At 70.6% G+C, this 12,642-nt stretch overlaps 2 protein-coding genes across 3 annotated transcripts in view; one reads left to right on the top strand and one right to left on the bottom strand.

The window, feature by feature from the left end:
• MARK4 (microtubule affinity regulating kinase 4) overlaps positions 1-8,210 on the top strand; it is a 25,487-nt gene extending 17,277 nt beyond the window's left edge. The window contains exons 9-17 of one of the 2 annotated variants that reach the window (XM_044435526.1): positions 8-127; positions 775-874; positions 1,292-1,401; positions 1,671-1,827; positions 1,987-2,201; positions 2,828-2,931; positions 3,444-3,713; positions 7,104-7,148; positions 7,720-8,210. In XM_044435526.1, coding sequence (XP_044291461.1) covers positions 8-127; positions 775-874; positions 1,292-1,401; positions 1,671-1,827; positions 1,987-2,201; positions 2,828-2,931; positions 3,444-3,713; positions 7,104-7,148; positions 7,720-8,056 — 1,458 coding nt within the window. In that variant the 3' untranslated portion in view covers positions 8,057-8,210. Of the gene's footprint in view, positions 1-7; positions 128-774; positions 875-1,291; positions 1,402-1,667; positions 1,828-1,986; positions 2,202-2,827; positions 2,932-3,443; positions 3,714-7,103; positions 7,149-7,719 lie in introns of both variants that reach the window. The other variant, XM_044435525.1, reaches the window with a different exon arrangement.
• Positions 8,211-10,589: 2,379 nt separating this feature from the next.
• Positions 10,590-12,642, bottom strand: part of CKM (creatine kinase, M-type) — a 7,153-nt gene continuing 5,100 nt past the window's right edge. The window contains exons 5-7 of the mRNA XM_044435455.1: positions 12,048-12,517; positions 11,538-11,727; positions 10,590-10,987 (exon numbers count right to left, since the gene is read on the bottom strand). Of these exons, the coding sequence (XP_044291390.1) occupies positions 10,809-10,987; positions 11,538-11,727; positions 12,048-12,517 (839 nt within the window). The 3' untranslated portion in view covers positions 10,590-10,808. The remainder of the gene's footprint in view (positions 10,988-11,537; positions 11,728-12,047; positions 12,518-12,642) is intronic.

The raw sequence follows: 12,642 nt of genomic DNA, 5'->3' as shown, positions 1-12,642 counted from the left end.
ACCGCAGGAGCTGCGCGAGCGGGTGCTGCGTGGGAAGTACCGCGTCCCCTTCTACATGTCCACGGACTGCGAGAACATCCTGCGGCGCTTCCTGGTGCTGAACCCCACCAAGCGCTGCACGCTGGAGGTGAGGGCCGGAGGGCGAGGCGGCGCTGCAGGGCCAGGCCGGTCCCGGGAGGGGCGGCCGCCGGGGGCCCGGCCGGGGAGGGTGGCCCCGGCCCTCAGGTGGTGGGGCAGCTCCTCCGTGTGCGCTGCGCCGGCCGGGCAGGCGCCCCACTTCCCCCGGGCTGCGGGAGGGGCTGCTCGCCGAGGAGCCCAGCTGGCTCCCGGCTACCGAAGGGGGAGGCCCGCCTCCCCACCCGGAGGCGCGGGGCTCTGATTAGCTAATGTCTCCGTGGGATCCGACTCTGCCCACTGGCTCCCCCCCTCCCCGGAAGACTGTAATTAGCCTAATCGACTCAAGGATAATTACACGGCACGCTGGGAGGCAGCATGCAGGCCCCGCGTCCCCACGTGGCGCGCCTGCTCCTTCCCGTGTCGCTCTGTGGGCCTCCCACGGGAAACCCAGCCGAGCCAGTGCCTCCCCTCGTCCCCCCCAGCAAAAGCCGCGGCAGGGTTGCTTCGCGGAGGCAGCTTGACGCGGGCTGCCCGGGGCCTCCCTCGAGCACGCGCCGAGTGCCCCTCTTGCCCCGGGCTCAGAGGGGTCGGGGAAGGGGCTTCCCCGCTGGGCCCAGGCAGCCCCCTTGACGGGCTCCTCCGTCTGCCCCTCCCTAGCAAATCATGAAGGACAAATGGATCAATATTGGGTACGAGGGGGACGAGCTGAAGCCGTACAAGGAGCCGGAAGAGGACTTTGCGGACGCGAAGCGCATTGGTGAGTGCGGGGGGGGGGCGGCTGCACGCCCCTTCGCGCCCCTTCCAAGGCGGGCCGGTCCCCACTGCGCAACCTGGAGATGTCAGGGCCCTCCGGCCCCCCGGCCCTCCTCAGAGGTGGGCCGCCTTCCCGAGCAGCCAGTAGGGAGTCGGAGACGTCCCCCCAGCTGGTGCTTTCAGGGACCCTGAGCGCAGAGCAGGGGTGCCCCCCCCGGCAGTTTTCTGGCTCCTCTCCCGGCCGGAGAGGAGCAGAGGCCCGGCCAGCGTCAGCCGGGGTGCCCTCGGCATCCCCGCGTGGCCTTCGGGGTCCGGGTGTGCTTGTCGGCTCAGGAAGGGGGTGCGTGGGGGTGGGCCTTTGGGGAGCCCCGGATCTGCCCCGCCCTGACCTGCTCCTGCTGTGCCTTCACCCCCCCCCCAGAAGTGATGGTGGGCATGGGCTACACCCGGGAAGAGATCAAGGATGCCCTGGCCTGCCAGAAGTACAACGAGGTCACAGCCACGTACCTCCTGCTGGGCAGGAAAAATGAGGTGAGGGCCGCAGGGCACGGGCGGGCGCGGGGTGGCGGGGCCCCAAGCCGTGGGGCGGGGCCGGGCCCTCGGGGGGATCCGAGGGCCATGGCCGGGCGGCAGCTGGCCTCTCCCCGGAGTGAGGGAGCTCGGGCGGCCCCCGGAGGGCTGCCCGCGTCCCAGCGCAGGCCCACAGGCTGCCTCGCTGGCTCCCGTGTGGCCCGCCGGGTCGGAGGGCGGCCGGACCTCGCGGCCCCTTCCCGGCACAGCAGCCTTGCTTCTCTCAGCAGGCGGAAGGGGGCGAGTCCCGCACGGGCAGCAGCCTCTCCCTGGCCCGGGCGCGGGCGCCCAGCGAGGCCTCCAGCGGCAGCAGCAAGTCCTCCACGCACAGCAAGGGTCCCCGCAGCGCCTCCACCTACCACCGGCAGCGGCGGCACAGCGACTTCTGTGAGTGCCCCTGGCCCTCGCGGGGAGGCTCCCCACGGCATCCGTGGCTCTCGCCGCCGGCCGGTGGCCCGGGGTCCCCGCCGGCCGGCCAGCGGCCAACCACCCCCCGCCGCGCCACGCCAGGCTCACGCTCCGTGCCTTCCCCCTCTCCGCATCCAGGCGGCCCGTCCGCGGTGCCCGTGCACCCCAAGCGCAGCCCCACCAGCACCGGGGACGGCGAGCTGAAGGAGGAGCGGATGCCGTCCCGCAAGGCCAGCTGCAGCGTGGTCAGCAGCGGCCGCGGCATCCCGCCCTCCAGCCCCATGGTGAGCAGCGCCAACAACCCCAACAAATCCGAGATTCCCGACCGGCGCAAGGACAGCGCGGTGAACACGGTGAGCGGGGCCGGCCCTCCTCCCGGAGGTCAGCCCGGGCGGCCCGGGCGGCCCCTTCTGACTCGCACTGTTTCTGTGTTTCCTCCCGGGGCGGGCAGAGGGGCCCGGGGGCTGCGCACCGTGGCGGTTTGGTGGCCCCCCTCGACTGGGGGGCCGAGCCGCCTCCTGACCAGTGGGAGGCCAGCCGCGGGGAGCAGAGCCCGTGCAAAGGCGTGCCTGTGCTGATGGGCCTCGGGGGCCCCGGGATCAGGGCATTTCCCCCGGCTGGGCTAGCGCCTGCTCCTTCGGCCGGGGGGGGGGTCACAGCAGCTGTGGGGGGAGTGGCTGGAGGGAGGGGGCACTTGGCTGTTGGCCTGTTCCGGGAGCAGGTTCCGCAGGGCTGGGCTGACGCGCCGGCCGGCCTGGGGGTCCGTTGGGCTGATTGGATCCTTGGTGGAGACTCTAGTTCTGCTGCTAAAAAGAGCCGGCCGGCAGTGTGCGGCAGCGGTTGCGTGTGCCATGCACCACGGCCGGGCATCGGGCCGTGTTCCGCTGCACTCCAGCGCTGTGGGGCTGCGCCCCCCACGATCCTTGGCCGTGCTAGCCAGCGCTGAGGGGAATCCGCCTCGTTCTTCCTCCCGCCACAGAATAACATCCCTTCGAGCATGATGACCCGGAGGAACACGTACGTGTGCACAGACCGGCCCGGCGGGGACCGCCACTCGCTGCTCCAGAACGGGAAGGAGAACAGGTGGGCGTGGGGTGGGGTGGGGTGGGGGTCTGGCCTTGCCCCGCCCGCCTCTCCCGGACCGCCCAGCTGTGCCTCCGCAGCCCGCGGGAGAGGAGACCCTCGCCTTGGGCCAGGGTCCATTCCTGCTTCACGAGAGGCCTGAGGGAAGCGCTTCCCGGAGCAGCCTCGGGGGTCGGCCCCAGGTCAGGGCTTCTTGCTTGGGGTGGGGGGGGGGTCTCTCCATCGCCGTGGAGACCCTCTTGGATGACTCTCCAGATGCAGCGGTGGGGCTGAAGGGGGAGGAAGTGGAAGCCAAATATTTCTCTGTTCCCGTCTGCCTGGGAATTGTGCGCTTCCCTGGCCCACCGGGAGCCGTTTTCCCAGAGGCTGGAGAAGGAGAGGCGTGCTCTGTGCATTCCTGGCCTTCCCCGGAGGAGGCCGAGTGGGCAGGCGGCTGGCTTCCTTCCTTGCTTCCTTGCTTCCTTGCTTCCTTCTCCCCCTCACAGCCTGCTCTTTCCAACGTCCCCCCGCAGCTCCGTCACCAGCCGGGCGCCCCCAGCCTCCCCCTCCAGCCACAGCATCGCCACCTCGTCCGGCTCCTCAGACCGCGCCCGGCTCTCCCGGGGCACCAACATCCGCAGCACCTTCCACGGGGGCCAGGTGCGGGACCGGCGAGGGACCGGCGTGCAGAACGGGCCGCCCACCTCGCCCACGCTCTCCCACGAAGCCACCCCCCTGCCGCAGAGCCGCAGCCGGGCCACCTCCAACCTCTTCAGCAAGCTCACGTCGAAACTCACGCGGAGGTGAGGGCGCTGCGGGGGGTGCGCGGCAGGGAAGACGCAGGAGAGCCTGCGGGGCGGGCAGGGGGCTGCTCCTCTCCTCTCCTCTCCTCTCCTCTCCTCTCCTCTCCTGTCCTCCCCGCAGCCCGCAAATGAAGGAAAGGGTCTGCGTCTTGTCCGTTCCCAGTTCCCGGAACGGGGGCTGCTTCTCTGCTCTCCTCTGCTGGGCCTGCAGCACGGCTGCGCGACTTGCTTTGCTGCCGCTGTGCCCGGCCGGCCCCCCTGGCGCTCTGGGGGGCAGCTCCCGGCACGCCCCACTGGCATGGAGGGCGCCGGGCCCGCTGCTTCACTTGCTGCGTTGGAATATGGTCGTGCAGGAAGAGTCCGGAAGGGCTTGCCCCCGGTCGCCTCTGAGGATTCTGGGCGATGCGGGGTGACCGTCCCGAGTCGGTGCCCCGGCCTCTGCCCAGCCCGCCAGACCCACCGCAGCTCTGCCTTGTTCGGAGAGTGGGAGGCGAGCCCCCAGCGCCCCTTCCTCAGAGAAGGCGACCGGCGTGCCCAAACACTCCACGTCTTCCCCCGTTGCAGCGGCCGCGTCGAACACGCCGCTGTCCCAGGGCAGCCGCGCGGCCTTCCCCCCCTGGCCCCGTGGCAGAGCCGGGGGACGGACCAAGAGCCGGCTCCCGTGAAGGGGTGCCGTGGCAGTGCCCAGGCGCTGGGGCAGGGGGCGGCCTTCAGCAGGTGGTGGCGGGGGCGCGGGAGCTGGAGGGCAGGGGGCGGGCGAGGCTGTGGGGTGCTCCGAAGGCGAGGACGGAGCGTGCCTGGGCCTGGAGCCAGCCGGAACCGGCCAGGGCCCCGAGGAAGGCGCTGGAGGCCAGAGCCGCAAGCGCGTGCCGGGTTTCAGCTGCGGGGTGGCAGGCGGAGGGGAGGAGGCCGGAGCAGGACCAGGCTGAAGGTGGCGGTGCGGGGCGCGAGGGGCGCGTGGGGCAGGGCCAGAGTTTTGGCCATGGGGCAGGAGGGGAGGGCCGCCTTCCCCCAGCTGGCATCCCGCATGGCCGGCCGTGGGATGCTGGGAGGGCCCTTGTGGCGAGGTGGCGTGGCTGAGCACTGAGTGCATGGAAGCAGAGCGAGGCAGAAGGGGCCTCCCGGGCCGTCTAGTCTGACCCCCGGCTCTAGCCGGCTCCGCTCGCGACGTGCGGGGACGGAGGGAGAGCCGGAGCGTGCCACAGGCCGGCTGGGACCTTGCTGGCCGACAGGAGCACACAAAGGGAAGGGGGAAGGCGAGGCGGGCGCCCCGGACGCCTCCCGCTTGAGATGGCGACGTGGCATCCGAGTGGACGTGGCAGCAAGGCTGGTGGTGATGCGGGGAGGGGGGGAGGTTCCAAGGGGGGGGTCTCGGAGGAGGCACCACAGCCAGAGAATGCGGCGCGCGGCTGTCCGGACCTGCCCCTTCCCATGGCCTTGAGCCTTCGGGAACGCCTGTCACTGGGAATCCTTTCAGCAAAAGTCGGCCTGATGGGAGGAGCTTTGCTGAACCCCTGGGAGGAAGCCGGCCCAGTGACACCACGGGGCTGTTGCTGCCGGTCCGGGCAGACGGTGCCGGCCCAGGTGCGCCCGCGGCCCGGCCCTGCCGGAGTGCCTTTCAGCTTTTACTCGCTTCCTGGATTGACGCCAAAGGTCTTGCGATTGCCCGGTGTCCATTCCTCTTCCCGGGGGAGAGACGATGCGGAAACGCACCCCGGGGCAGCTTGGGAAGGCCGATCCGGGGCAGCTGATCTTTGCGGGTCCTGCCAGAGCGGCAAACAGGGAGCGGCGAAACGGGCCGGGCCCACAAGTGGGGAACCCGCACGGGAGGACTCTGGGGTGCTTTGCTGGCTCCTCACGGTCCGGCGCTTTTGTGTTACGTGCAAAGGAGCCGGGGAGATTCCGGCCGGGAGGGGACGGGGCGGCACAGATGGCAGCTTGGCCGGGGGGCTCCCCCAGCGGCGCGCAGATGCAGGGCGGCTGTTCCAGGGAGAGGCGGGTGCGGAAGCCCCACAGCTGGACCCGGAAGAGGCTGCTGGCCCCGTGCCGCCCCCACATGGGCCCTGCACTTGTGTGGGGCGAGGCCCTGGAAGCGAAGGCGCATGGCCACCCATGGCCCTCGCCAAATTTGGGTGCCGCTGCCACGAACCACCAGTCTGGACTGCTCAGCCACGGGGCAGGTTTGCCCGTCAAGAGGCTTCTCCTGACTAACACCGGCTTCCCTCCTCCTCCTCCTCCTCCGCCTCCTCCTCCTCCGCACCTGCTTCACTCTGGCTTTTCTCTGTTTTCAGGGTCACTCTTGACCCCTCCAAGCGGCAGAATTCTAACAGGTGCGTCTCAGGTGCCGCAATGCCTCAAGGATCTAAGATCAGTAAGTCTAGCTGCTTTCCCTTTTCTCTTTGCTGAGAGGCTGGCCAGCCGGTCCCCCCGCCCGCCCCCCCGCTTTATCCCGCCCCCCCCATTCTCTCTCCCTCTCTCTCTCCCTCTGGGAAAGCTGCTCCTCCTGTTTCGCTTGCCTAGGGACCCCGCGTGGCCCACCCGTGGCGGCACGTGCGTGCCCGCGCTTGGCCTCCCAGCCCGGGCCGTGGCAGGCCGCCAACCCGCCGGCCTTCAGCGGACGCCCTCCCAGCGGCCCCCCACAGGGCAGGGCCCGGCTGAGGGAAGGCACGGGGCGCGCACCCTCAGAAGCGCCTGCTTCCTTCCGTGCTGGGTCTGGCTAAGCCCCGCCTGCCCCCCAGGGGCCCCGAGCCGGGCTGGACCAGCGCCACGCCAGGAGTGGCGCTGGGCCAGCCGCGTGGGCGCTGGTTCCCCGGAGCCCCACACGCGCCCTGCAGTTGGGAGTGGGTCGAGCGGGGCAGCAGCACGCGGGGGGCTCCCGGGGCCGGTGGGCAAGGGTCTGTGCGGCCAGCCCGCCGTGGGCCTTGGCAGCCGCCCTGCCTCTGGGGCCAGGCTCCTGTGGGCCTCTGCGGCGAGCCCGGAAGCGCGAAGCCGACTGCCTCCTGGTCCGGCTGAGGCCAGGCGTGCCGTGGACGCGCCCCCACGCCGGCAGCCGAAGCAGCAGGTGCAGTGCAGCGGAGCAGGGGCGGCACGCCTCCCTCTGCCGCGCTCCCCCTCTCTGAGCCCCGGCTTCTGGGCACCGAGTGGCATCCATCTATGGGACACCCCCTGCACAGCCCACCGCCGGGAGACTCCTTGGGAAGGGCTTGGTGCGGGAACTCGAGACGGGCTCCCCACGGAGCACTGGGGGTGTCCGTCCACCGTGAGACCTGCAGTGAAGCCGGGCGCCCTGCCCCCTCCGGGCCCAGGCGAGAGGCCCTCCCAGCAGCTCCAGGCTGGCCCCCTGCCCCGGCCCGCCTTGCCTTCATCCCTCTCCCGCTCTCTCTCTTGCAGGGTCGCAGACGAACCTGAGAGAATCAGGGGACCTGCGCTCACAAGGTGCGTGTCGGTCTCCTTTGCCAGCTGGCCTGGCCCACCTCGGCCCCGGTGGGACGCGCTCGGCTTCGGGCCCGCATGTCCCCGGTGCGATTCCCCAGAAGTGCCGGAAAGCCGCGGAGCAGAGCGTCGGCTGCCGAATTCCGCAGCGCTTTTAATTCTTCTGGCGAAGGCTTTTGGCCGCTGCATCCTCTGCCGTGTGGCTCGCGAGCGTGTGGCCATCTCGCGTGGCCTTGGGCACGGCAGCGCGGCTCATGGCCTTTCCTGCTCCTTGGGCAGCCGTGCCAGGGGGTGAGGGGGGGGGGGGCAGGGCTGGCTTTGCAGAATTTATTCGGGAGCAGAATTGCTCTTGTGGGCAAACAGCAGGGCGCTCCACACAAGCAGTGCTAGACGCTCGGAAGGGGGTCGCGTGGGGGTCGCTCCCCCCGGAAGGGCGGCCTCCCCGCTTCCCGGCTTTGCTCCGTGCTCTCTAAGAGCCTCTTCAGCGCGGGGCACACAGGGGTGGCGGATTCGGCTGGGGGGCTTGCGCTGACCGGCCAGGCACGCAGATGCTTCTCTCCCCGCTTGCCCGCAGTTGCAATTTACCTTGGAATCAAAAGGAAGCAGAACCCCGGTTGCTCCGATTTACCTGGAATGTGAAGCTCACCAGCGCCCGCTCCGCCGAAGCCATCCTGGCCGCCCTCCGCCAGGCCACGGACTCTGCCGACTGCTGCTGCCGCCAGACAGAGCCCTTTGTCCTGACCTGCACGCACGAGCAGAGCGCCAGCGAGCTCTCCTGCTGCTTCGAGGTGGAGGTGTGCCGGCTGCAGCGGCTCGGCGGGCTCCACGGTGTGCTCTTCCGGCGCCAGGCCGGCACCTCCCTGGCCTTCCGCAGCCTGGTGGCCAAGATCTCCGACCAGCTGCAGCTCTAGGGGTGGGCGCGGCCCCGGCCCTCTGCAGGGACTGACCCCAGATGGGCGGACAGGACGGGGCCAGGACCTGCCCCCGGTGCCTGGAGGCCCGGAGTTCTCCGGGGCTTCATCCTGCTGCCCAGTGGGGCGAGAAGCTGCTCTGGGGGGCCCCCCCGCTGCGCTGTGCACGGGGCTCGTGGGAGGGGGTTGAGTCTTGGGGAGGGGGTGCCCCGGCCAGCCACCCACCCCGGCAAAGCTCCAGCTTGCGGCAGGACATGGGGGTGGGGCAGAAGGCCGCCAGCCCAAGCCATGCAGGGAGGAGGCCGGGGACGGTGGCAGGAGCGTGTCAGAGGGGGAGGGGGGCAGTGACCCAGCGTGGTTCTCCAGACCCCCCCCCCCCGATCGCTGGCCTACTTGTCCTCCATTCCACACAGACCGGGAGCCGAAGGGGCAGTCCCAGTGCTTGGGGGCCCGGGCTGCGTCTCTCCCCTCGACGAGGGCTGCTGGGCGGGGAGGAGTCGGCCCGGGGGCCCCATCAAGCCCCCCTTAAATCCTGCGGTGCATCCGGCTCTGCTTTCGACCGGGATCGGCCTGCATCCCACCTGCGCTTGGAGGCCCCGGCCTTGTGGGCAGGGTGCAGGCGGGCCCCGTGGCTTTCGCTCCGACTGATTTTGGCTCCGCGTGCCGAGTGGAGTGCTCAAAATCAGCAGAGAGTGAAGAGCAGCACCAAGGGGGGAGCCCGACCCCCCCCCCACAGCCACGCTCAGAGTAGCCGCCGGCAAGTGGGCTAGTCCCGCTCAGAGCCAGCTGGCCCGGACGTGGCCCTTCCCTGGGCAGAGCGGGCACTGGTGGCGCCAGGCCCTCCCCGGCCAAGGCCAGGTGCCTCCCCACGGCCGGGGGCCCGCGTTTCTGCCGCGAGAGCAGGGCCACCGCGGCTCCCACCCGCCCTGGGGGCAGGGCTGCCCCGCATTCACCGCCCCCACAGAGCAGCAGGGCCCGGGGCGGTGGGCCGGCCCCTCGCTGCCTCCAGGCACCCGCGGCGTGGGGCCGAGAGGGTCCCGGTGCTGAGGCCGCGCTCCGGGGGAGGCTGGCCCTCCCAGGGGCCGGGTCAAGGGCTCAGGGACGCGGCCCGGTTGCCGCCCGGCTGGCGACGGGGGACGCGTGCTGCGCCTCGCGCGTTGGGGCCGTCCCTGCCTCGTGCGGCCCCCACCCCCCGGGCTGGCAAGGGGGAGTGAGTGGCTCGGGGGGTCTTGCGGCTGGCCACCAGGGCTGAGGACGGGGGTCTGGTCTCAGAGGGTGGAACGGCAGCTGGGTGAGCTGGGGCTCGGGCGGCCCTGCTCCGGCCTGGGGCCCAGGTGGAGCGCCCGGGGATCTGCCGCAGCCGGCTGGTAGCAGCCATGCAACACGGGCAGCTCTTACGGGGAAAATCGAGCGGTTTCCTCCCTTGTCCCCTTCCCCACCACTCCCACCCTCGCCCCGCGCTATACACTGGTTCCCCCGGCTGTTCTCCGCACCCCTCCCCACCCTGCAGAACTCGCCTCTTTCCCCCCACATCTGTACAGACTCCCCTGTAAATAATAGTCCGGGTAGCCCCTGTATCCTTGGGTAGAGATATTAACGAGCCAGCCCTGTCGCCTCGGGACGAATGCAAGTTATTCCAGCCCCGGTGCTGCGGTCTGTACCAAACCCGTAATAAACGTAGAAAGCCTCTGGCGCCTCAGTGGATGCTTCTGTGCCCACTCTGCACGTGGGCAGAGCGACTGTGGGCGCCAAGCAAGGCACGGCTCGGAAAGGCCTCGGAGTTCCCAGTGGAGAGGCTACCGGCTCTTCACCCTTTGTGAGCCGGCGGGAGGTGTGTGGGCGAGGCATTCTGCACACGCACAGAGGCTGTGCTGTCGGGAACAGCTGCTCTGCGCAAAGGAGGTGTGGGGTGCAGACTGCTGCCCGCCTCTGCGCTCCCTGGCCAGACCCACGGCCTGTGGCTCCCCGGGCAGCCCGCCTGCCCGTCGGGGGCCTGCCTTCTTTCTCGGCGGCCTCAGCCCTGCAGGTTCCCCCGCCTGTGCCACGGGATCCCTCCTTTCTCTCGCCTGCACGGGAAGGGATTCCCGTCTGCCCGGAACGGCCTGCCAGCCCGGGAAGAGCGGGAGCGCGTGAACGGAGGAAAGCAATTTTGGGGGCAAACCGGCATGTTTGGGGCTGGGGGCACAGAGACAAAAGGAGTAAATGCTTAAAAGCCAAGGGGGGTCCCAGAGGGCTCAGCACACCTCAGCGCTTCCTAGCCGATCTGTTCTCGCCCTCCCTCCTCCTGCCCCACATCTTCCAGATTTTGGGGGCAAGTTCAGAATCCGTGAGGCCAAGCTGCTGCGATGCAGTGGTGGAAGGTCCCCGTGGATGGGGGGCTGGCCGGACAGAAGGCCACAAGCGAAGGGGCAGGCCTTTGCCCCCCAGCAGGCAGCCTGGTCCCCACTCCCTCAAGGTGCAGCGAGTGCCCCTTCTGCCTCCCCCACCCCGACCGGCAGAAGCCCGGAGACCCCAAGAAACAGGAGAGACGCCCTTGAGGAGCTAGGCTCTGGGCCCTTCGTCAGCTTTATTAACTGCTTCCACGGAGGCTCCGGTGACGGGAGCTTCCCAGCCAGCTGAGGGGGCAGCTGCCCGCTGGGCCCCCGCCTCTCCTGAGCCGGAGAGAGGAGGACAGCGGGAGGCTGCTGCTCGAAGGGGCAGGGTTGGGGTCACCCTCCAGGAGTCCGAGCCCCGATCCAGGCTGGGGAGCCCCTCACTTCTGGGCCGGGACCATGTCGTCGATGGCCTGGCCCTTCTCCAGCCTCTTCTCCATCTCCACCATGAGTTTCACGCCGTCAACCACCAGCTGCACCTGCTGCACCTCGGAGGAGCCCAGGCGGTCGGCATTGGAGATGTCGAACACGGCGCCCACGGCCTCGGTGTCCACGCCGCCTGTGCGGGGGGGGGGACCTCGGTCAGCTGCCCCTCCGGCAATGCGTGGGGGGCTCTGCACCTGCTCGCCACCCAGGGGACAGGCCGGCTGTGCTACGGCACAAGCCTGGGGAAGTGGAAGCGGTGCCTGTGCCCACGCGCTCGACGGCTCTGCTGGCGCACGATGCGCGTCTGTTGATGCGATTTTGGCCCCCCCATCAGCCAGGGGGTTCCCTGGGCGGCGGCAGAGGCCCGTCTGCCCGGACGGCTGGTTTCTCACAAGGGCAGGGACTGGAAAGGACACCCCCAGAATAGCTCGTGGGGCTTGTGTCAAGGCCGGAAGTGGGAGCTGCTTTCCTACCGTGCCGCTGCCTGAGGTAATGGGTCTAGCGGCTCTCTTTGTGAAGACAGGAGCCCCCCCAGCCCCCCCGGGGGTCTATGCGTGGGGTGGGGGGCCTGGACGCTTCTGCTCAGGCTGTGCCAACCGCCTCCTTCCTGCTCGCTCATTTGGACATCCAGATCGCCTGGGAGGAGCAGGGAAAGAGCGGCTGCCCCCCCACCCCCTGCTCACCTGTGCCGCGCTTCTGCAGGCGGAGGCGTGTGAGGATCTCCTCGAACTTGGCGTGCTTGCTGAGGTGGGGCAGCTTGACATGGACCCCCCCGCGCAGACCGGTGCCCAGGTTGGACGGGCAGGTCAGGATGTAGCCCAAGTGCTCGTTCCAGCTGAAGGGGTGGCCGGCCTGCTTGAAGATCTCCTCGATCTTCCAGGGAGAGGGGCGAGATGAGAGCGGGAAGCCCCACCTGGCCGTGGGGCTCAGTTGGGGCGCTGCCCCAAGGGCAGGTGTGTGGGCCACTCCGGCCTGGGGCCCCCGCGGCCCACACAGGACCCTCCTGGCCTGGCCCGGCCCGGCCCGGTCCCTGAGCCACCGGCTGCCCTGCGCTCTGCGAGAGGCCATATGCCAGCCTGCTGGGGGGGCCCTCCATGCTGCCGCCCCGGCTTGCCCCGGGGGCCGGGCCCCCACAGGCCACTGCCCTGGGCGCCTGCTCCCCTCCGCGCGGCTCTCCGGGGCTGGCTGCCCACCTTCTGCAGCCCCACGCAGAAGCGGCGGAAGACCTCCTTCATGTTGCCGCCCTTCTGCATGGAGATGACGCGCAGGTGGTCCTCCTCGTTGACCCACACCAGGAAGGTCTTGTTGTCGTTGTGCCTGCGGGAGCGAGCGAGCGCGGCGTGTGGGACCTCGGCCCTCCGTGCCTGGCTGGCCCCTCCAGCCGCCCCCTGCTGCACGCGCCGCACGGAGGGCGCTGGTGCGCCGGGAGGGGGGGGCCTGCTGCCCACCTCTGCCTGCCCGCTTCGTTCCCGCCCCCACCCGCCTTCCTTCCGGCAGGTGCGCAGCAGGAGCGCAGCCCAAGGCGGACGATCCGGAGCGAGCGCCCCCCCCACGAGCAGCGCGGTGCTGCTCCGTGCCCCCAGCGGCGACAGAGCCCCCGAGCCGCAGGCCAGCCGAAGCAGACGCAGCGCTGAAGGGGCGCCCGCCGTCCCGGCCGGGGGCCCTGAAGGGGGGCGGGGGGGCACACGACGCCCGGCCTTTCCGGGGAGCAGCCCTCGCCCGAGGGCCCGGGGAGCCGCCCAGGGCGGAACGGGGCGCCTGGGCTGTGCCCGGCCCCGCGCCCCCCCC

Source organism: Varanus komodoensis, unplaced genomic scaffold (assembly GCF_004798865.1).
Source record: "Varanus komodoensis strain SLA01 unplaced genomic scaffold, ASM479886v1 scaffold29_3, whole genome shotgun sequence".
In the NCBI taxonomy this organism is placed as follows: Eukaryota; Metazoa; Chordata; class Lepidosauria; order Squamata; family Varanidae; genus Varanus; species Varanus komodoensis.
This window is presented reverse-complemented; position numbering and strand designations above follow the sequence as displayed.